The following is a 22,693-nucleotide window of genomic DNA, read 5'->3' on the forward strand; positions in this document are numbered from 1 at the left end:
TAGTCACTTCATAAATACTTGTTGAATGTTTGATTAGAAGGTAAAAGAGGTCATTGTGACTCGTGGGTCCCCTCAGAAAAGCTGCATCTGGCTAAAGGTACTTTCTGAGTCCTCTCTGCCAAAAATTCTACATTATGAGCCTACATCAGTGTTTTACTTTTATTAATCAGACAAGTGACACAATGAACCAATAATCAATAGTTAATAAACATTTATTAAGTACCTACTATGTGCCAGGAATTATGCTAAAATGCTGGGGATATAAATACACATAAAAAGAAAGAAGGTCTCTGTCCTCAAGGAGCTTTCAATCTAAAGGAGGAAGACAACACACAAAAGCAAGCTGAAAAGAGGGGAGTAGGACTGGGAGAAGGTAGCTGGTAAAAAATGGAGAGAAGATTGTGCTTGGCCCTTTCTTTAATTGGAGATCCTAGAGCTCATGCCTCTGCCCTCCAGTCAAAGGGTCCAACCAGAGGGGCAGAGGGTGCTAATGAGATATAAGTACCAAGGCTGAGTCGATCTTGCAGGATAGTAAGATTTCCAAATGATAATTTTCCTAAGGAAGGAAAGCATGATGAATGGAGAAGTCTGAAAAAGTTCAAAAGTAGTGCAGCTGGTGGGACATTGGGTAGTCTAAAGGGAAGACATTCAATAAACTAGCAAAATAGAGAAGTAACAATAGAATGTTTCCATTGTAAACCTGGAAGACATCTCACTACAGATACATTCACCTAGGGAATTCACATGGAAGAATATACATGCAGGGAACAGATGTGACATGCAGTGAGAAGACAGCTGATTCTTTTTTTTTTAAATTATATTTTATTGAGTAAGGGAAGATTGCTTAGTGAAGTGGAGAGGATAGGAACCTTTAGAACAGCATTGATCATGCCATCTTGGAGCTCATGATAGAAAGGAAAAGAATACCAGAGATAGTCAGATATGTAACCTAGACCTTGGGAAAAGAGATCCAAAGAGTTAAAAGAAAGGATAGGTAGACCAAAATGGTAGACCAGATTCTACAAGAAATATAAAAGAGGAGTGTGGTCCTATGATACAATCTGATCCCAAAAGCATTTATGAAGTGCCTACTATACACAAGTTGCTATGTTATGCTCTATGGACAAAAAGCAAAATAAAACTAAAGTCTCGATTTATTTTGATATACCTATAAACATGTAAATATTTAATATTATATATATGTAAAAGATAGATAAATAGGTATGCAAAAACCCAACCTCTCAATGCTCCAGGTGCCTTTTCAAGATTATAAATTGCAGAAAAGGTGCTATCCAGCATGGGTAGAAGTTGCATAACATTACTGAGGGCTATCATGTTAAATAAATTCATTACATACATGATCATTTGAAGAAGAAAGAAACTAACAACTAGAATGGGGATTCTTCTCCTCTTGGGAGAATTCTTTCCAGATTCTCAATGATGGTCCAAGGGGTTCTTTAACAGCTCCTTAAGCGGTAAATAATTGCCCTATTATGTTACAAATATATTTTTCCTCTGTGATAAATAAAGAAATTTAATATGAAGTCTTGCAGATCATAGTAAACATAAAAGATATTGCTGGATTGCTTCTTTTAATTCTTATGGACTGTCCCACATAAAATATTCATAATTATTTTACAATCAGAGTTTTATCATTTTACATTTAGAATTTTTATAATTATAGGTTAAAATTTTTATATTTTACAATTATAATTGTATTACATAAATTTTGATTTGGAGCTTTGGAGGCAAAAGTTATTATCGTAGTTATTGTAAACACTTAATGAATAAATCTAATAGCATATTATAAGTTGTTAAATTTCCCTGAGGATTTTTGTTGCTATTGTTCTTGAAACACATTCTGTTGTGTTGAAAGGGGTTCAAGGAATAATAAATGTTGGGAACCACTAAACTAGGAGAAGCAGGACTATAGGAGATGGCACAGAAACTAAGACTTGAGGAAAGCTCAGGATTTGAAGAGATAGAGTTGAGGATGGAGTGAATTCCAGGAATGGAAAACAGTCTGTTCAAAGGCACAGAGGTGGGAAATAAATGCCAAGTTCAGGAAACAGTAAGTATTGGCTAAAATGTAGACTATGCAAAGGGGAGTTACATGAAAAAAGCCTGGAAACATAAGGTTAACGTCAAGGAGGACTAAAGGCCAGAATGAGTTAGGGCAGATGAAAACATTCCAAGAAAAACAAAAAGTGGAGCTATGTCGAGGTTGAGAGGACAAACAAGGAAAGGTCTAGGAATGCTGCCCAAGGTTAAGAGGAACATGATGATGGGTCAAGGAGGGGAAGATGAAATGCAGTAAGAAGAAGCATAAAGATCAGTTTCAAAGGTATTGGAGAGGGGAAGAGCTGAATATATAACAGTTTATGCAAAAAGACCCTGAGGAGTTTAGTGGGCTGTAAATTCAGACTGTAGTTAACAGGATGATGTGGCAGTCAAAAACTATAGCAGGTCTTAGCCTGCTATGACCCATGGGTTAGAATCTGCCCCAAACTGATGTGGACCAGCTCAGATCTTTGTGGATCCTCAACAATAACTCAATCATGGCTCAGCCCCCCACCATGGTAACCCTGGGGAATATTACGAATTTGGCTGCTTGTCTCCCTAGAGTTTCATGTCTCTAATCTTACTACTTCTTATAAGCAATAAGGATGAGAAGCATATATGAAGGAACAGATCTGTTAACAGATAGAAATAACAAAACAAAGCAAGAGAAATAACCTTCTCCCCTTTGAGGCAGAGCTCTCCTTTCTGCTGGGGTTTAGCAACCTGAAAACTTCAAGTCTAGAAAATAACTCAGCTGAGGTCAGCAGTGCTCTAGGTCTTACTGAAAGCTCAATATCTCCTGATGTACTTACAGTTATTCCTTCCACATTGAGAGGATTGGGGCACAGTGCCCCTGTAGTCTGGAAAATGTGCGTATAATTTTTTGGCCCTCCATTTGTCCCCTTCCAACCCCTACTCCCAATAACTTCCAGAGATTTCTTATCATCTCTAGGATCAAATATAAAATCCTTTTTTCCATGTTCAAAGCCTTTAAAAACCTGCCCTCCCCATCTTTCCCATCTTCTTATACCTTCCAGCCCCATTCCCCTCCCACATACTCTTTGATCTAGTGATGCTAGCTTCCTTGCCATCTTTGTCACATTTGGGAAATTTCGCTGGTTTATCTCCATGCCTGGAATATTCTGCCTCCTCATCTCCACCTCTTGGCTTCCTTCAAGTCATTCTGCATTCCTGTAGTAGTTAGTTTGTGCTATGAGAAATGATGAGCAGGTGGACTTCAGAAAAACTTGAGAAGACTTATATGAACTGATGCTGAGTGAAGTGAGCAGAACCAAGAGAACATTGTACATGGTAATAGCCACATTGTGCGATGACTAACTTTGATAGACTTATCTCTTCTTAGCAATGCGAGCATCTAAGACAACTCCAAAAGACTCATGATGGAAAATGCCGTCCACATCCAGAAAAAGAACTATAAAATCTGAATACAGATCGAAGCATATTATTTGTTCTCTCTCTCTCTGCTTCTCCTTTCTTGTGGTTTCACCCATTGGTTCTAATTCTTCTTTACAACATGACCAATATGAAAATAGGTTTAATATGAATGTATATGTAGAGCCTGTATCAAATTGCTTGCTATCTTGAGGTGGGAGGATGGAGAAATGGGGAGAAAATTTGGAACTCAAAATCTTATGGAAGTGAATGTTGAAAACTAACAATAAATAAATAATTTAAAAAAAGAAAGAGTACCTCATCCAGGACTAGAGATGACCTTGTGAATTCCAAAGGTGCTGAGAGGGCTTTGAGGCAGTAATGTCCCCTTAGAAGTAGTGGATGATGAAAGGGGAAGCTGCTGTATCAGAGGAGTCGGTCATTGAAAACACTGAGTCAGGCTTGGCTGTTTGCTCAGATAGTGCCCAGTCTAGGTGGAATGTCAAATGGATAGATATTTATGTCCCAGTGAGGTAAATGTTAGCCTCCTAACTGACTGTAAACCTAGTTATAAGTTGTTACTTTATTCTAATTATTCTATTAATGTGTGGTATGATTTTTTTATGCTTAGTATTTTTCTATATAGGAATAAACTACCTGACCCACACCCTATTCATGTTTGTACATTGGGTACCTTCCCTCTCTCTTTTAGGAAGACTTGAAATTACAGGGTCAGTTCAAGAATGGGGAGCCCCCTAATTGGAGGTCAGGCTTTCCCAAGACCAAACTCAGGCCACAAATCACAATGGTTGGGTGCAGGACAAAGAGGAGTGAATGTCTCAAACTCTGTAGACTCAGTCAAATAGTATTTCCATGGAAGATATACAAGTAAGATGGAACTGGGTCCAAATAAATGCCTCAAGACCATGAGAAAAAAAAATAGAAGACCCTACTAGGCCCCTGGAGCTTCCAATGGAAATGTCTGTCTTGCCTCCAGCCCCCAGTGAGCTGCCTCAGGTCTCATGGAGAGAAAGCACATACCCGTCCTACAGGCACATTCAAGGGCATACTGGAACCACTGCCAACAAGCTCTTAAGAGCTGATTCTTAATTTTTCAGTGTGAGCATTTACACATTGGAATTCTACAAACACTACAAATCAGGGCTTGATTTATTGTTTTATTATTTCTAAACTTAAGAAAGTGATAGGAGAAATATTGATAATGCAGACTAAACTTTAAAATGTATCACAGATATATTCTTTTTTTTTTTTTGAGTGGGGGAAGAGTCAATTGTTAGACTCTGGTTCTATTTCTCCTGATCAGTCCCAGTCTATCAAAGGTCGTAGTTCCCAATACCCTGCAAAGATAGAGGAATAGTGCTCAAAATGGGGTTGCCCTGGAGTCAGGAGGACCTGAGTTCAAATATAGCCTCAGACACTTACTAGCTGTGTGACCCTGGGCAAGTCACTTAACCCTGATTGCCTCCATAAACAAACAAACAAAAAAACAAAAACAAAAACAAAATGTGGTTGATGGTACTCTGCTCTAGACATCTGGAAAATGATATTCCAGATGCATCACATTCTAGGAAGGACAGTGACATCACAGAGTGTGTCCAGAGGAAGGCCAAGATGTTGAGGGAACTACCCTATGAGAATCAATAGGACCCCTCCCCCAAGAATTGTAAAAGAGAAACAAAGGAAAGGAATAAGAACTTATTAAGCACCTAATATGTGCCAGGCATTGTGCTAAGCACTTTACTCATGGGAAAAAGGCATTGGACTTATTCTGCTTAGTCTCAGAAGATAGAACTAGGATCAATGCTGAGGATGAGAGAAGGTACAGAGAGGCAGACTTTGGTTTAGCATAAAGAGAAACTTTCTAGTAATTAGAAAATGTCCCAAGGCCGAATAGAAAACAGTGAGTTGCTTCTGTCACTAACGGTCTTCTAGTAGAAACTAGATGGGGGTGGGGGACAGGAGAAGTGGGGAGATATTACAGAAGGAGATTATATTTCAGGGTGGGACTTGAACTGGGTGTCCTCCTTTAAATCCCCAAATTCTCAGATTCCAGGAAGCTCCGTTTCCCTCCCAAGCTCAGGAGCCCCATTCCCAAGTCCTGTACCTTCAGTGCTGTTCTTATTCAAGAACTCAGGAGGCTGAGACTTGAGATATGGATGAGGAAGTGAGATGAACAGACAGAGGGATTGGCTCTGTGGGTTTGGACAACTGCCAGGACTGAGTGGGTTGCCATTTAAGGGGCAGAAAGGACAGGACTCTGCCTGGACACTCTGTGGAAGCATTGAGGACCAGTCATAAAGAGTGAAGAAAGGTAAGTTCTCTCTTGTCTCAGGGTGGCCCAGACTTTGACATATTAATAGGGGTGGGAGGAACAGCTAGGTGGTACAGTGCATAGAGTAACAGGCCTGGAATCAGGAAAACTCCTTTTCCTAAGTTCAAATCTGGCCTTAGAAACTTACTAGCTGTGTGACCCTAGGCAAGTCATTTAACCTTATTTCCCTCAGTTTCCTCATCTGTAAAATGAGCTGGAGAAGGAAATGGCAAACCACTCCAGGATCTCTGTCAAGAAAACCCCAAATGGGATCATGAAGAGTCAGGCATGACTAAAAAATGACTGAACAACAACAAATAATAGGGGTGGGAAATTAACCTTGGGAGAATTTGGGAGGAATATAAGGTGCAAGGTGAAGGAAATAGGCTGGGGAGAAGCTCAGGAGAGTTAGGCTTGATCATAGGAGCCAATGCTGATGGAGTGTGCAAATTTGTCACATTGTGCTATCATATGTTACACAATGTCACACACCTTAGGCTACATTATACTGTGTTGCATTACATGGTATTTCATTGTAGCACAAGATCTTATTTTACAGAGTGACCCATTTTTCTACAATCAACTGATCACTCTGAGACAATTATCAGGGTGGTTCTAATTTACCCCAGTGCAAGCTCTGATCTGGGAATATGGGATCTTCAACAGGAATTGATGGAAGAAGCTTCCTGCTTGTCATCAGACAGATGTTCCCCTACTAACACAGAGATCATATCTCCCGGGGGAATCCTCACCCTCAGTCACTAAAATTACCACCAAGTCTTAGGGGCTGGGGGACATAGGCAAAGTTGAGGCAGTTCACAGTGACCCCCTTCTGAGCTTCTCAAAGAGCTCACGTCAACTCTCCCGCTGAATTCTTTGGAAGCTTACATTGACCCTCTCCTCTTAACTCTTGACTTTCAGGTAGGGCCACACTAACTACATCACTTTCCTAATCTCAGGAGAATCCACCGGAAGAACCCATTACCCCAGCTCTTGCCAGGGCAAGGGTTATAATACTGATGCCTTCCCTGCCTTCATCAAAACTCTTTCAAGGGGAAAGGGCATGCTGATTCTCTCAGTATTCCCAAAGTTCTCTAGATAGGACTTACAATTACCACCTCACCCCCTTCCCTAAATATCTCTAGAAGAGGATCACTCTGTTAGTCAAAGCTCTTAGGGAGAAGGCTGCTCATAGTGGTACTCTATCCCCAGACTCTCTTGACATTCTTAGCTGAAGAGGAGATAAAGCTTTGAGGGCAAGAGCTTTTGGGGCAACATTGACCTCCACTTTCTCCTTGCCTTAGATGATGCTGATGCTGATATTCTTCCTTTTCACCCTTCCGGTGACTGTCACTGCTGAGGACAACGGTGAGTGATGCCTCTACAATATATTCGTCTTGCTACTGGTTCAATTCCACCCCCAGATCACATCTGACCCATCTCTCAGGACTAGTCTCCATCCCTGGCCCTCATCTCTGATCCTTGTTCCTAACTTCTCAGTATTGATCTCATTGCTGGCCCCTATTTTTGACATCACCACCCCTTTTATTCCCATCTCCCACTCAGTCTCACCAGCACCCTCATGTGAGGGCTGTGAAATTTGCATGCAGCGGATAATCCAGTGTCTGCACCCATAGTCTGATCAGTCATTTACATTACAGTGTGAATTAGTTCACTAACTGGAGAATTCATATTTTTAAACGATCTTTAAAGTTTCTTGGGGCAGCTAAGTGGCACAGAGGATAGAACTCTGACCTTGGACTCAGGAGGAACTGAGTTCAGATCTGGCATCAGACACTTGACACTAGCTGTGTGACCCTGGGCAAGTCACTTAACCCCAATTGCCTCAGCAAAAAGCAAAAGAGCAAAAAAGAAAATGAATGTCCAAAAAAAAAAAGGTTTCTTCCAACTCTCAGAATGTGTGACTATGAAAAGCAAACCCTGGAGAAGTGAAACCAACATCGAATACAAGCAGCTTGCCTGGGGAGGAGGAAGGTATATCTGGTCTACAGACTCATAGACTCTCAGATCTAACCTCTTCTAGTCTTAGTGTCTTTCTATATCTGTAAAATAATACATGCACAATATTTGTAAGTTGTTACTATCTAGCTCCCCATAGAGGCCAGAAATTGCCCAGCCCTTCTCCCCTTCCTGCTTCCAGGTCAACAGCGAGGGTCCTCATTTTCTGGAGAATATGGAAGTGGAGGGGGAACTAGCTTTTCACTCTCAGGGGAGCACAGAAGAGGCAGGATAACTGGATTTCGAATCTATGAACAAAGCAGTGGGATCATCCATGGGTAAGGGTCTGGGGCTCACAGTAGCCTCTATCAGCTTGTCATGTGACCTCCTGTTATGCCTGCCTTGTATTCCTGACCATCCTGTCTACTCACCCAGGACTTCTGGCCTCCTGACCCCTCCAACCCCCTTGTGGCCTTTGATACCTCCTCCTCCTACTTCTGCCACATTGCACCTCAAGAGGTTTCTTCCTTTTCTCCCTCACCTCCCTTTCCCACCTGCCCTATGTTCTTTTTTTTTAAAGTGGCATATACTTTATTCCTTTTTTTTTTTTGGTGAGGCATTTGGGGTTAAATGACTTGCCCAGGCTCACACAGCTAGTGTCAGATGTCTGAGGCTAAATTTGAATTCAGATCCTCCTGACTCCAGAGCTGGTGCTCTACCCACTGCACCGCCTAGCTGCCCCGTGCCCTATGTTCTTACTGAGCTAATGTGAGAGCATTAGCTCATTCCAAGGGCACTAGCACCTGTCCTCCCGACCCTTCTCAGCTCTTTCTCCCACTTACTTTCACCCTCCATCTCCACAGCATTCAGTTCCAGTATTCCCACACCTGGAGCGAACTACATGGCTGCAAGTCAGGACTGAGCCACGAGGTTCTCCTCAAGAAGAATGAGATGATCGTTCAAGTCCTAGGCAAATACTACTCCTACTACATCCAGCAACTGATATTCATCACCAACTATCACCGTCTCTTCACTTTTGGGCAGCCAGCAGGCAATTCCTTTAACGCTACTCCCCACTTCCGAGGAGCCTTCCTAAGCTACATCAGTGGGCACCACAATAATTATGGTCTCACTGGCATCGGCTTTCACTGGGATGAGCCCAAGCTCACCAAGGCCTGAGAGTCAGACAGGGCACAGGGAGGGAGGGGAAAGGCTCGATATTCCCTGAGCCTAGCAGAGTCATGGGAATTTGGGGTGGGTGACAAAATATATATGCGACAAAATTAGCAGGATACCCTTTGGGGAGAGGAAAGGAGTTCCATATGGGGATTAGAGGCAGAGAAAGGACTAGGGAAGCAACAGGAAAGGGACCTGAGGGTAAATGGGGAGTCCAGAAGGGAGGGAATGGGAAGGTGAAGGGGGGGTATGGGAACAGGGTGGAGAGATAAGGAGAGGAGAAAGAGGGTGGAAAGGAGGGGAAAGGAAGGAGGGAAGGGAAGAGAGAAAACAAGAGGAAGGCAGGATCCTGCATTCAGTGAGAAGGAGATCCTCTTCTAGCCTTTGGAAGGACACAGATAAAACAGGATTCACACTTTGCTGATGGGAAGAGACAGGTGTTCTCTAGGGGGTGGAGCTTGCAGATAAGACTGACCTCTTCTTCTCAGCTAAAGCCCTGAGATACCAAACACTTTACCCCTCCCCATTATCCTGCAGCCAAAAAAAAAGTTTAACACAATTGTATCTGTAATAAATGGTTTTTCTTGGTTGTATCATACACTGCTGGGTGCTGCTACTTTGTGTTCATGAATAAGTTATGCCTCGTTCAGTTTTTGCTCTGCTCTTCAAATCAATTCAACAAGTATTTGGGCTAGGTCTGGTGGCTCAAAGACAAAAAAAAAAACCAGTTTCTGCTGTCAAGGAGCTTACATTCTGGTGATGTCATCTTGGTCCTCTCCAAGAACAAAGGACACCAACCAACCAATATGGGGGGGGAGGGGAGTGTCACAAATGTACATAGCTACGTGTAGCATCCCCTCTGGCCTCTCTCAGCTTTTGGGTGGTGGCACCTGGCTTTGGTCAGTCCACAAAGGGCAGTTGACATTTCTTTTTTCTGGTTTGCTCCTGGAACCCTCAAGGAATTGGGATGAAGGTTGTCAGGGAATTCTCTGGTCTAAGAGCAATGGGACCTCTTTGGAGAGGCTTACCCATGAGTCGGGGTTTGAGGATTGTGGGTTAAAGATTGCAGGCCAAACCTAAAGCAAATAAATTCATTAGCATATTAAGGAAGACTGCTAACTTATTACTAGCAGTGGTGGCTTCCTAGGCACACTTTTTTTTTTTAATAACTTTTCAGACATAGCCAATCAGCAGCATTGTGTAGCAACTTACGATAGAAAAGCACTTTGCAACTCATTTTACAAGTGAGGAAACTGAGGCAAACAGGGTTCAGTCATTTTCCCAGGATCACACAGCTACTAAGTGTCTGAGACCAGATTCGAACTCAGGAAGATGGGTCTTCCTGACTCCAGTCCTAGCACTCTACCCACTGCACCACCACCTAGCTGCCCCTAGTAAATAACAAACCAGGATTAAGGGTTCTCCTGAGTCCCTGGAAAGACAAATTACTCTAATTACCGTTGAAAGCGTCTGACCTTCACTCACACCTATGAGCCACCTTGTGGACACACATGGAAACACAACTGTGCCTATCTGTCAATCACATTGCTGTAGCAAGAAAAGTGTTAGTGCCGCCACCCAGTGGTGCTCGGCACCAATTAGAGGTTCTTGTCCCAAGTTTTCAAGCTGCAGTATCTGCTTTCTTCCATCTGCCAGGTGGCCCTGGATGAATGAGACCTAAGCACATCCCTCTCTTTAGGTCCTGAGGCCCTGCACCTTTATTGGATCCTGGGATCTCTTCTTTTTCCCAGAGGGAAATGTGTTTAATAAAAGAGTATAGAGGCAATATGTCCAAAGGGACGACATACTGGAAGGTAGAATTGGTTACCAGTGAAGACTTGGGGTTGGAGAAGAAAGGAGAAGGAAAGAGGTCTGACAGAAGGGAGCTGTAGCACCAGAGAGAGGAAAATTCTGAAGATTTGCCTTGATCTGACATGGAGAAGATAATTCTGAAAGGCCTGGAGTTGTCCTTGCCAGAGAAATTCAAACAGCCCCAGCAAGCTATGAGCTCAGGTACCTAACTTCAAAGAGCTTATATTCTGCAGAAGATACTGTGTGTACAAATAAGATAACGCAATGTAGACAAAGTCATTTCAAAAAGAAAAGAATTCCAACCATTGGGAACAACAGGAAAGGCATTTTTAAAAAGCAGCACCTCATCTGGGCTTTAAAAGAAGCTAGGAAAGGCAACTAGGCGGCAAAGTGGATTGAGCACTGGCCCTGGAGTCAGGAGGATCTGAGTTCAAACCCAGCCTCAGACACTTGACACTTACTAGCTGTGTGACCCTGGGCAAGTCACTTAACCTTGATTACCTCAACAAAAAGCAAAAACAAAAATCGAGGGAGGGCAAAAGGTTGAGGTGAGAAAGGAGTGAGATTTGGGCATGGAAGGCAGGTGACTCAATATCATATTCAGAGAAAACCAGCAAGCCAGATTGACAGGCAAGTGTTTGAAGAAGAGTAGTAAGAATTAAGATTGGAAAGGTAGATGGGAGCCATATTGTGAAGAGCTTTAAATGCCATACTCAGTTTCCATTTTAACTTAGACATGATAGGGAGCCAGTGAAGATTTTTGTATATTGGAATGTTTTAAAATTTGAATTTTGAATGTTGGTCAGATCGAGAATATCAGTTTGGTGGCTGTGTGCAGGGTAAAGCAGAAAGTACGGCCTGAAAACAGGAATATGGTTGCCAACAGTCCAGAGAAGATGTGATGAGGAAAGAACTAGAGTAGACATGTTTGGGTCAAGCTTTTGCCTTTCCTAATGGGAGTGGGCCTTCATCCTAGTAAATGGCTTCTCCATCTATTCTCCCTACCCAGAGCTAGTGTCCCCAAATGAAAGGACCTCTAACCACATGCTCCTTTCTACTAAATCCTTTTCCTACTCAGCAAAGAAATCACCTCTAAAATCACCTCTAACCTAATCTCTACCATGAGCACTCACTCACAGAAAATGGCCAATAACCTCTTCTCAATACCATGATCCTTTGCTCCTCCACCCTGGGAAGTGGCTGCTTACTTTTCTATGTCTAGAGCTTAGTGAGTGCCTGGTACACGATAAGTTTAATAAATGTTTATTGACTGATAGATGCCTTTCATTTCCTCCCCATAATCCTAGCCCTAGACAACCCCACTAATAAAATCGCTTAAGCAAATATTTATTCCAAGAAAAAAAAAAGACAACAGCAAGAAAGCAATTTATTTTTTTTAAAAAATTTACAGAAACATCAAAACATTTACAAAAACACTGTACAAAAAACAATCACTTGCAATAAAAGCAAGCAGTTCCCAGCCTAACACTGTTTCATCTGGGCTAACAGAAGACAAGGTGGGAGTGGGAGTAGGAGGCTTATAAAAAGGCACACCAGGCGCCTCAAAAAAAAGGGCCATCATCCTCTGAATTTCTGGTGACTGATGGGTCAAGTAGGTAATGGAGAAATTAACTGAAGAAACAATCTAGTCCATCCCCCAATAAGAAGACCTTTGAAACCAGTAGAGTAAGGCAGTCTGCAATGACAGTCTACTCTGATCATCTCACCCCCCTGAGCTGGCTGACAGCAGAGAGAAAAAAAAAAAAGGTAGCCAGCCCACTGGAAGTAAAAGATGAATGTGTTCTTTACGTAAGGAAGCCAAAGGGAACCCAGGATCATAGGACTGAAAGTTAGAAAGGATCTCAGACACCAGCAATGATTAGATCAATTTTTCCCATGAAGTAGAAATTAGATTTTAGGTTAAGATAACTTAGTTTTGGTGAGATGCTGAAAATGTCACCATAAATCCATGAGGGCAGATGGGGCAGGAAGGTGCTACTGCCCAGAGCCCTCACCCAGAGGGGGCCCCTTTAGCCCTGCTGCCAGCTGCAAGGCCCGTAGAACAACTCCCTCATTCAGAGCAGCCTAATCATCTCTCCATATGCATCCATAATACCTGAGCCAGACCAAAAGGGTCACCTGAGTAATGGTGAATGCTAGGGCAGAAAGTCAGGCTGACAGGCCAGTGTCCCGATGGTGCTCAGGGAGACAAAGCCTGGCTAAAAATTTGGCTTTCTGACCTTCAGAAAATCTTTAGGGCTGCAAGAACCCCTGGCAGACACTGGTGGAAACGAGGTGCTTGCCGCAGTCTAGGGAAGGTCACTGACTGCTCAGAAGCTGAGTGGTTTCTGCAGGGTTTTCTGGTCTGAGAAACCAAAAAAATTAAAATACTTCAAACTTCTTCTTCCAGGTCTTCCAGGTCTTCAGGTCCCTAGATCTTGATGCAAAGGAAGAGGAAAGCACATTCTCCAGTAGGGCACACTGCAGGATTAATCAGTCATGTACTTATCAAGATTCCACTGTGTGCGCGTGCCACCGTGCTTCCCCCAATCTGAGCATGGTGCTCATCTTATAATCTTGGGATAGGTCTCCCCAGAGCCTGAGGTGCCAGTGGGGTGCAGTTCTGCTGCCAGGTTCTCCCTCCCTGTGGCCTGGGCTCTGCCCTTACTCCCTTGCTCCCTCCCTCCCTGCTGTGCCCACCCCAGCTCCCAATAGGTGCCAGGCCCTCGGGGCTTCTGAGACACAGCTCTGTTGGATCACAGCTCATCCCGGGCTGTGCTGTCAAGTGGGGACTGTAAGACATCCGAGTTCTTGGCCTCCTTGCTCAGCTCCTGCTGCTCCTTCATTTTCTGGGACTTGGCTCGATCCCAGTCTGTCTTCACCTTTTCATTATTCCACACAACTGAGGTCTCTGTGTCACTGATGTAGCCATCGTCCCCTGTGTAATGAGTGGGGTACACAAGGAGGGGCTCCACTGAGAAGGCCAGGAGGTCCCGCTTCTCAAAGTGTTCTTTGTAGTCAGAGCTGCAGAAAATAGGTCTCTTTAAGGGCTGAGCTGCCACCTCCCCTGAATTTTCCCCACGTTCTTCAGCCACTCCTCTCCCCTCTCAACATCCCTTGTCTCAGGGGGTTCAGTGTATTCTGGGCTCCTTCGCCTCTGACTTAACACTCTTCCCAAGTCTGCCCATCTTCTCACCTCCCCATCTCATTCTCTTGGACCCTCCTCTGGCCTACAGAAGCCCCTCCCTTGATCCCTGAGATGGGAGCCCTGTAAGATGGTAGCACCACTCCCCAAAGGCCAAACTCCAACTTGAATGAAGTCAAATGATATATCTTTTTCAGGACCTCTCCTTTTGGGAAAACTCAGCGCCAAAGAGCTCTACTACAGCTGGCCCAGCCTACCCTGAAAAACCTTCTCTGTAGCCCTGAAGGGTATTACAGGATTGTAATGAGCTCTGATTGTAGATAAAATGACCCAACTAGCCAGGTAGTGCCAAGCTCTCAAATGACCTTGCCCTCTTTCAACACCACAGCCAAGGGCACAAAGTCTCTAGTTCTACTGAAATAACCTTGAAAGCTGGGCTATCTCCTCCAGCATGGTGACACTGCTCTTCCCTACCAGGAAAGACATGGGGCCATCTCTCTAGTGATAACCTTATCTTGCCCCTCCCCCAAAAAAACCAGCTAGGGAGACATGTAGCCCTGTGCTCCCTGCATGGCACACATTCCCCAAAACAGAGTCACACACGGGCTGTCTACTCACCATAGACACATGTCAAGGAAGGTCACAGTTGCTCCATTTCTCATGCTCCTCCCAGAGGAGCTGAATCCCAAGAATAAGGACTGTTATTAGCCACTCCTGCCCTACCCCTGCTCCCCCCCACACTTACACTGGGTGTTTATCAAACATCACCGGCAGGAACTCATCCACAGGGAGCATCTTAGAGAGAGGCTGGGCAGCCAGCAGCTTCTGTGCTCCCTGGAGGGAGATCACATAGGCCAGGGTCCAGTAGGAATAGTCAGCCTCTACCAAGTTCCGAACATGTGGCACTGCCTTCTCTGGGTGCTCCACTTGCATCCTCTTCCTGCCCACATAGCTGGAGAGAGAGAGAAATGGCCCCATCCCAGAGCCAGGAAAGCATTAGGACCCTGGCAGAAACAAGAGACCCGCACCTGTCCAGAGTGAACCCCAATGTGGTCATCCCCTCAAGAAGGGCCCCTCTCAGGCCTCTGGACAGCAGGGGCGTGAACTCATCTGAATAACTGAAACCAAACCCTGGTTCTCGAATCCTGCCAATTGAATAGCTCTTTCAGTTTGGAACTATGCTCAATGGGCTATAAAACCATACATACCCTTCGACCTAGCAATACCACTGCTAGGTCTATAACCCAAAAGAGATAAAAAACAAAAAGAAAAAGGATCTATGTGTACAAAATATTCATAGCAGCAGGTGGCAAAGAATTGGAAGTTGAGGGGATGTCCATCAATTGCAGAATGGTTGAACAAGTTGAGGAATGTGACTGTGATGGAATACTATTGTGCTATGGAAAATGATGAGCAGGATGCTCTCAGAAAAAGCCTGGAGAGACTTGCATGAGCTGATGCAAAGTGAAATGTACTGTTTGCAAAGTAACAGCAATATTGTAAGATGGTCATCTGTGAATGACTTCACTATTCTCAGCAATACAATGATCCAAGACAACCCTGAAGGACTTAGGATGAAAAATGCTATCCATCCCCAGAAAAAGAACTGACGGTATCTGAATACAGATGGAAGCAACTTTTTTTTTTCACTTTATTTTTCTTGAGGTTTTTTTTGGTTTTGGGTCTATATTTTCTTTCACAACCTGACTATTATGGAAATATTTTGCATGACTACACATGTATAACCTCTACTGAATTGCTTGCTTTCTCAATGGGGTGGAGGGTAGAAAGGGAGGACGGGAGAGGATTTGGAACTCAAAGTTTTAAAAACGAATGTTAAAAAGTGTTTTTACATGTAACTGGGGAAAAATTAAAACATAATAGAACAGCTCTTTCCCTGAAGCAGCTCCCAATCCTCCCTGCCTTGCTTCTCATTCCGTTTCCCTCTTTTAAGAGGATTATGGCATTCCATATTCTTTCCAACTCAGAGGTTTTATAAAATATCTAAGTCTGTTCCCTTTACAGTTCAACACTTCAACAAAAACAACCAACAGAGTAACTGCATCTGCCCCATTCTGAAGCCACAGCCCCGATCTGTGTCCTGAGAAGAGAGAAGTCTGTTTCATTCTCTTCTCCAAGTTTTCTTCTCCATTCATTACTAACGAGGGGCAGTACGGTATTCTGGAGAGAAAGTTGGTCTTGGAGTTATGAAGACCTGGGTTCAAGTCCTCCTCTGAAAGGAGACAGATTGTGTGACCATGGCTAAGTCACTTAATATTTCAGTATCCCAGGCAACTCACTGATACTTTTAAGTCAGAGCAATTGTCAGTCTGCTTTGGTAAAGGGAATTTCTTCTATCTATAAGACCATAAATCCCAAAATAATAATAATAACAGCAATAGTAATAAGTGACCCATGTACTACATGGGTGCTTTATACGCATTAGCTTATGTAAGCCTCACAAGAACTCTGTGGTACTAGAGCTAATATTAACCCCATTTTACAGATGAGGAAACTGAGGCACAAGAGGTAAGATCTGAAACTAAATCTTTCTGACTCCAAGATCAATGGTCTGTCCACTATGGCAGGCTACCTCCCTGGATGACCTGGTTCTCACAAGACACAGTTTTTTAGGGCAGCTAGGTGGCACCGGCCCTGGAGTCAGGGGGACCTACGTTCAAACACGGTCTCAGACCAAACACTTAACACTTAATAGCCCTGTGACCCTGGGCAAGTCACTTAATCTCAATTGCCTCACACATACACACACAAAAAGAGTTTTTTAAAAGTTTTAATACGGTTTATAGTTCTCACAAAACAACCACTGTATCTTATTCATAAATCTGGCAGAGAGGCCAGAACACCAGACTTGGGGTCTAGACTGGCACATCAGGGAATGAGATCTCCCACTTGACTGTTATTTTCTAGAAAATCCAAGATTTACCCCCATGTCATAGGGTCTGTGCTCTCTATGATCTCTTCTTCTTAATAGCTTTTTACTTTTTTCAATTACAAATAAAGACAATTTTGATATTTATTTTTTGTAACATTTTGAGTTCCAAATTTCTCCTTCCCTCCTTCCTCTTCCCCCTCCCTAAGATGGTAAGCAACTGGGTTTTATATATATATATATACATGTGTGTGTGTGTGTGTGTATGTATACACACATATATATGTATTTATATATATATGTGTGTGTGTGTGTGTGTGTGTGTATGTATACACACATATATATGTATGTACGTACTGTTTTATATATATGTATATATGAATCACGTAAAATGTATTTCTATATTAGTCATGTTGTGAAAGAAGAAATAGAACAAAAGGAAAAAATTACACACACATACAAATAAAGTGAAAATAGCTTTGCTCTGCATTCAGATTCCAACAGTTCTTTCTCTGGATGTGGATAGCATTTTCCATCATGAGTATGACTCTTTCTTCTTCTGTGTATAAGGATATGGCTTTGCTTTTCAGAATTTTACAATTGTAAGTACTCTCTTTCCTCATGCTGGGAAGTAAATGAGTCCATCTTGCTTGCTATAAAATATATGTGGATGGACATGTGCATATACACATTTAGGCACATATCAATTGTATATTAATGATTTTTAAAAAGGCCTTGTTAGGATTTTCTTATGTTGTGAGCTTATTTCCTCCTCCTCTCTAGACTCTAAGTTAACATGGCCCAGTTTGGAGGGTCCAGTGGATTGAGCACTAGGCCTGGAATTAGGAAGACCTGACTTCCATTTAGCCTAAGACACTTATCAGCATCCTAGTGTGTCACCCTGGTCAAGTCACTTAACTTTTCTTTGCCTCAGTTTCCTTATCTGTAAAGTGGGATAATAATAGCACCTACCTCCCAGAGTTGTTGTGAGGATCAAATGTGGTAATAATTGTAAAACACTTAACACAGTGCCTGACACATAGTAGGTGTTATATAAATGTTAGCTATTACTATCCATTCCATTTTAAGCTCCTTGAGAGGGCAGGGATTGTCTTTTGCCTCTTTTTGCATCCCCAGCACTTAGCACAGTGCCTGGCACATAGTAAGCACTGTATAAATGTTAGCTATGGTTACTAAAATTAGAATCCCAAAGGGAGGAGAAGAAGCTCTATAAAACCTTTTGATTTCTCTCTCTTTTTTTTTTTTGGCTAGGCAATGGAGTTAAATGACTTGCCCAAGGTCACACAGCTGGTGTTATGTATCTGAGGCCGGATTTGAACTCAGGTCTTCCTGAGTCCTGGGCCGGTGCTCTATCCACTGCGCTACCTTGCTGCCCCCTGATTTCTCACTTTGACAAAACCGAAGGCCATTCTCCTGACACTGACCAGGCTATTCAGGAATTAAAAAACTCCCCAGGAGGATTTATAGCCACATCAACTGGCTAGTGCCCTCTAAGTTTTCATTGTTCATTTCATTTACTTTCACCCTGAAGCAGCAAAGAAGGTTTCCCCTTCTTTTCCAATAACATCTTCAGAAATAAGCATCTAGCAGGGCTCACCCAGCCCCAGAGCATATACCTGGCACCCTAGATATCCCCCCTGCTAGCTAACTTTGAGTAAGTCAGAGAACATCTACCCCCCTCAACCATGCTCAAAGATCCCAGAGCACGGATCTGAAAGCAGAGGGGGCAGATGATGCCTTCTCTTTGCCAGCCACCATCCCTGGAACGTGGAAAAGGAGAGAGAATGTCTGACAGGCATCACAAATAGGATTTTCCCCCCGTAACAAGGGAGGCTAGGAAACTATCTTTAGAGCCACTATCCCGTAACTCCAATCTGGATGCCTATTCCGAGGACTGCAGCATCTCCAGGCCCCCTGAGGCGCTGGCTGGCTGGACAGAATGTCCTTTGATCTTGTGCCTTCTCCTTTTACCTCTCCTGTACAGATGCTGAGTGACCTCCTTTGGAGAGGACTTTGTCATCAAATTTGGGAACCTGCAGAGAGCCCTCAGTGGCACTGACTGGCCCTCATTTACAGCACCAACATCATATAGCAGAAGTCCTGTGATTCTGCTAAGCCTATATGCCAAGGACATCCAAAAAAAAAGGGAAAAGGACCTATTTGTACAAAAATATTTGTAGCAGCTCTTTTTGTGTTGGCTAAGAATTGGAAACCAAAGGGATGCCCATCAATTGGAGAATGGCTGAACAAGTTGTGGTATACAAATGTAATGGAATGCTGTTGTGTTATAAGAAATGATGAGCAGGATGCTTTTAGAAAAATCTGAAAAGGCTTACATGGCACCTACCTCCCAGAGTTGTGTGAGGATCAAATGCAGTCATAATTGTAAAACACTTAGCACAGTGTCTGACACATAGTAGGTGCTATATAAATGTTAGCTATTACTATCCATAGCGAAGTGAACAGAACCTGGAGAACACTGGACACAGTAATAGCAATATTGTTTGATGAAGGACTGTGAATGACTTAGCTATTCTCAGCAATACAAGGATCCAAGACAATCCCAAAGGACTAATGATAAAGCACACTATCCCCCTCCAGAGAAAGCACTGATATTGATTGAATGCAGAGTGGAGCATGCTATTTTTTGCTTTCACTTTTTTCTTTTATTTGAGACATCTTGCATAAAATTACTAACGTGGAAATGTTTTACATAATTGTACATGTATAACCTATATCTGATTGCTTACCATCTCAGGGAGGGGGAATGGGTAGGAGGGATAGAATTTGGAACTCAAAACTTTAAATAAAAATGTTAAGAAAAAAATTTTAAGTCCTGTGATTTTTTTGTCACTGTGGTTGCACCCTTCATTAATGCAGATCATTGCCCCTCCACACCTGAAGAAAAGGCTCCTATGAGTCACCAGGACCCAAAATAGTCATTTTCTGGTTACCAACCTTCTTGCGAAAAGTTACACAAACAACCATTTTAAATGGAAATATAAATTATGTTACACAAATCCCAGCCTTCTTCAACAGAGCACATGGAACAAGATGTCCTCCTTTATCAATGACCTGGGGTCATCAATACAAGCCAGCTATTCTCTGCTGCTCTCAGGGCGTAGTGAGGTGAATGAAGCTATTTATCCCTCCTTGGCCCCATACTTCTATGCTTTCTCACAGAAGCCCCAAACAATGTTAGAGCTGGAAGACACTCAGAAATCATCTTATCACCCCCCAAAAAAAAAAAACAAACACAAAAGAAGAAAACATGGAAATTAGAGAAGAAACAGAAATCTGAAAACCAAAAAACTGTAGACTTTTTTAAGACTAAGAAAATCTATCATTATCTTAATGATTTTTTACAAAGAGAGGAAAATGTTCAAATCCGTCTCAGACACTTGATACCTACTAGCTGTATGACCCTGGGCAAGTCACTTAGCCTCGACTGCCTCACCAAAAAAGAAAAAAAAAAGATGAAAAATGCCAAAATAAAAAAAGAGCCAGGTGAATAATTAACAGAGCAAAAACAAATCACCTGGTCTAAGCCCCTCATTTTACAGATATAGAAACTGAGGCTGAGGGAGGGGAAATGACATGCTGGAAGTTATATATTTAAGGGTAGAGAAAGAGACTAAAAGCCAGATCTCTACTTCTAGGCTAGACCCCTTTCCATTGGACACCTGGATTCTTAAACTCCCCTAAGCCTATATTTTCTAGTTTTTACATCTCCATGCTTGCTGTCAGCTATCACTCTGCCTAGCCTTTTTTCTAATTTGCTACTTCTAATATTCTGCAGGCTGATGGACCAGATAGCCATGCTTGTTAAAACCCTGGCTGAGATGAATCAGTGACCTGGACTTCCCAGCAGTAGACGGAGCACTAGACTTGGAGTCAGGAAGACCTGAGTCTAAATCTGGTCTCAGACACCTAAACTAGCTGTGTGACTTTGAACTGGTCACTTAACCACTATTTGCTATCTGTAAAATGGGGATAAATAACAGCACCTATTCTCAAGGTTCTTGTGAGGCTAGAATAAGATAATATTTTAAAGCACTTTGAAAACCTTAGCGTGCTATATCTATGGTAGCTTTTATGATGATGTCACAAGGGAACCAGACTTCTCTCTGTCTCCCTCAAAATCAGTCACTGAAATGCCCCAAAGAAGAAACAGTTCTAGCATTACTAACAAACACAATGAATAAAACAAAGACAGTATTTGATATTAACATGATGTTGCACTTTGAGGAAAACTAAGAAGGAACACTGTTAGCATATGCCCCAAGGATGTCAAAGACAAAAAGCAATATTCAGAGCAGAACTATTGTGGTAATGAAAAGCTGGCAACACAGCTTGAGGAATGGCTGAACAAACTGTGGTCTACAATAGTAATGAAACACTATTCCTCTATAAAAAATGAAGCCTATGAAGAATTCACAGCACAAACTGCTACAAATGTGTGCTAAATAAGCAGACCTGGAGAATACAAACAATGACTGCAATAGTGTAAAACAAAAACAACAGTAAAAAGCAGTCAAACTCACATTATTTGTAATAACTGATCCTGATCCCTGATGAAATATATTGTCTTCCTCTTGATAGTGAAGTGGGGGACTATGAGGGCAGAATGCTGCATACAGTATCTGACAGGGTCATTTTGTCTATCAGTTTTACTTAGCAATTTTTCTTTGTTACAAGGAAAATTTCAATGGGAAGGAAACAAGGTATTTCATAAAGTAACTACGGCATAAAAAAACAAGCACATCAATGAAACTTTAAAAAAAGAAAAAGAAATTAAGGGATAATGACAGGAAACAATGAAAAACAAAGAAATACCAGGGTCGACCCCCCAAATTCCTGAAAGATCAAATCCACCAGATAAAAGCACCTTTAAAGATTTAAATGAAGAAGATTCCACCTCCTCTAAAAAGTTCAGGAAAGGATTAGAAGATGATTGGAATGAAGCAAAAAAAACATTCCTATAAAGCAGTAATAAAGAACTTTATACAAATGGGGGGGGGGGAAGGGAACCAGACAGGATAAAATTAAAAAGCAGCGTGAATGTAGTGGAGAGAACAGTGCAGTGAACTTGGAAGAGTGAGCTCAGAAAAATCACTGAACTGGAAAAATGTTTAAAGGAATGCAAGAAAAAGACAGATCCATAGAAACAATTGAGGAATTTGAGCTTGAATTCAAGTATCCCTGAACATAACAAAATAAAAAGAAATCAGGTTATTATACTTCCCCAAAAAAAATCGTTCAAAAAACCTACCAAGAAGCAATGCTGTCACAAGGCAGAATTGAAGGAATCCCCACATATCTAACAAGGAGAAACCAAAAATTCAATTCACCTGAGTATATCAATGTCAAGCTTCAAGATACAACATAAAGAAAAATCCCTCAAGCCACTCAAAAGAAAGAAATCCCATGTCAAAATACACCAATCCATATGTCTACAGATTTGTCCATGAAAATCAGATAAGACTGAAGAAGTTAGAATACAACACATAACACTTTAAAACAGAATCCATTTTCAAACTAACCATTCATTCTATTAAAAACTAAAAGAAAGACATTTAAAAACTGTAGAGAATTCAGTGAATTCATGGAGAAAAGTCGTCCATTCCAAAGACCCTTCAAAGTAAGTTAGAGCCATTAAAAAGGTACTAGGTGGTGCAGTGGATAGAGCCCTAGAGTCAAGAGGACCTGAGTTCAAATCCAGCCTCAACACATAATACTCATTAGCTGTGTGACTCTGGGCAAGTCACTTAACCTCGATTGCCTTGCAAAAAAATTTAAAAATGAAACAGAAAAGGTATTGTCATCCATTTCTTCACTCACTTATTCAACAAGTATTTATTAAGTGTCTAATGTGTGCAGAACACTGGATGAGGTATTAGGAAAG

General features: G+C 42.2%; 2 protein-coding genes across 2 annotated transcripts in view; one reads left to right on the plus strand and one right to left on the minus strand.

Annotated features, from left to right (window-relative positions):
- Window positions 1–5,689: 5,689 nt before the first annotated feature.
- LOC110214353 (zymogen granule membrane protein 16-like) lies at window positions 5,690–9,518 on the plus strand. Its single transcript, XM_020995234.2, has 4 exons — window positions 5,690–5,785; window positions 7,090–7,153; window positions 7,947–8,082; window positions 8,608–9,518. Exons 2-4 carry the CDS (start codon window positions 7,090–7,092, stop codon window positions 8,921–8,923), a joined length of 516 nt encoding a protein of 171 aa, XP_020850893.1. The 5' UTR covers window positions 5,690–5,785; the 3' UTR covers window positions 8,924–9,518.
- A 2,588-nt stretch (window positions 9,519–12,106) lies between these two features.
- The window catches only part of COLGALT1 (collagen beta(1-O)galactosyltransferase 1), a 37,321-nt gene continuing 26,734 nt past the window's right edge, over window positions 12,107–22,693 (minus strand). The window contains exons 11-12 of the mRNA XM_020995163.2: window positions 14,623–14,829; window positions 12,107–13,756 (exon numbers count right to left, since the gene is read on the minus strand). Of these exons, the coding sequence (XP_020850822.1) occupies window positions 13,489–13,756; window positions 14,623–14,829 (475 nt within the window). The 3' untranslated portion in view covers window positions 12,107–13,488. The remainder of the gene's footprint in view (window positions 13,757–14,622; window positions 14,830–22,693) is intronic.

This window comes from Phascolarctos cinereus, unplaced genomic scaffold, assembly GCF_003287225.1.
Source record: "Phascolarctos cinereus isolate Bilbo 61053 unplaced genomic scaffold, phaCin_HiC Scaffold_4;HRSCAF=312, whole genome shotgun sequence".
NCBI classification, from domain to species: domain Eukaryota; kingdom Metazoa; phylum Chordata; class Mammalia; order Diprotodontia; family Phascolarctidae; genus Phascolarctos; species Phascolarctos cinereus.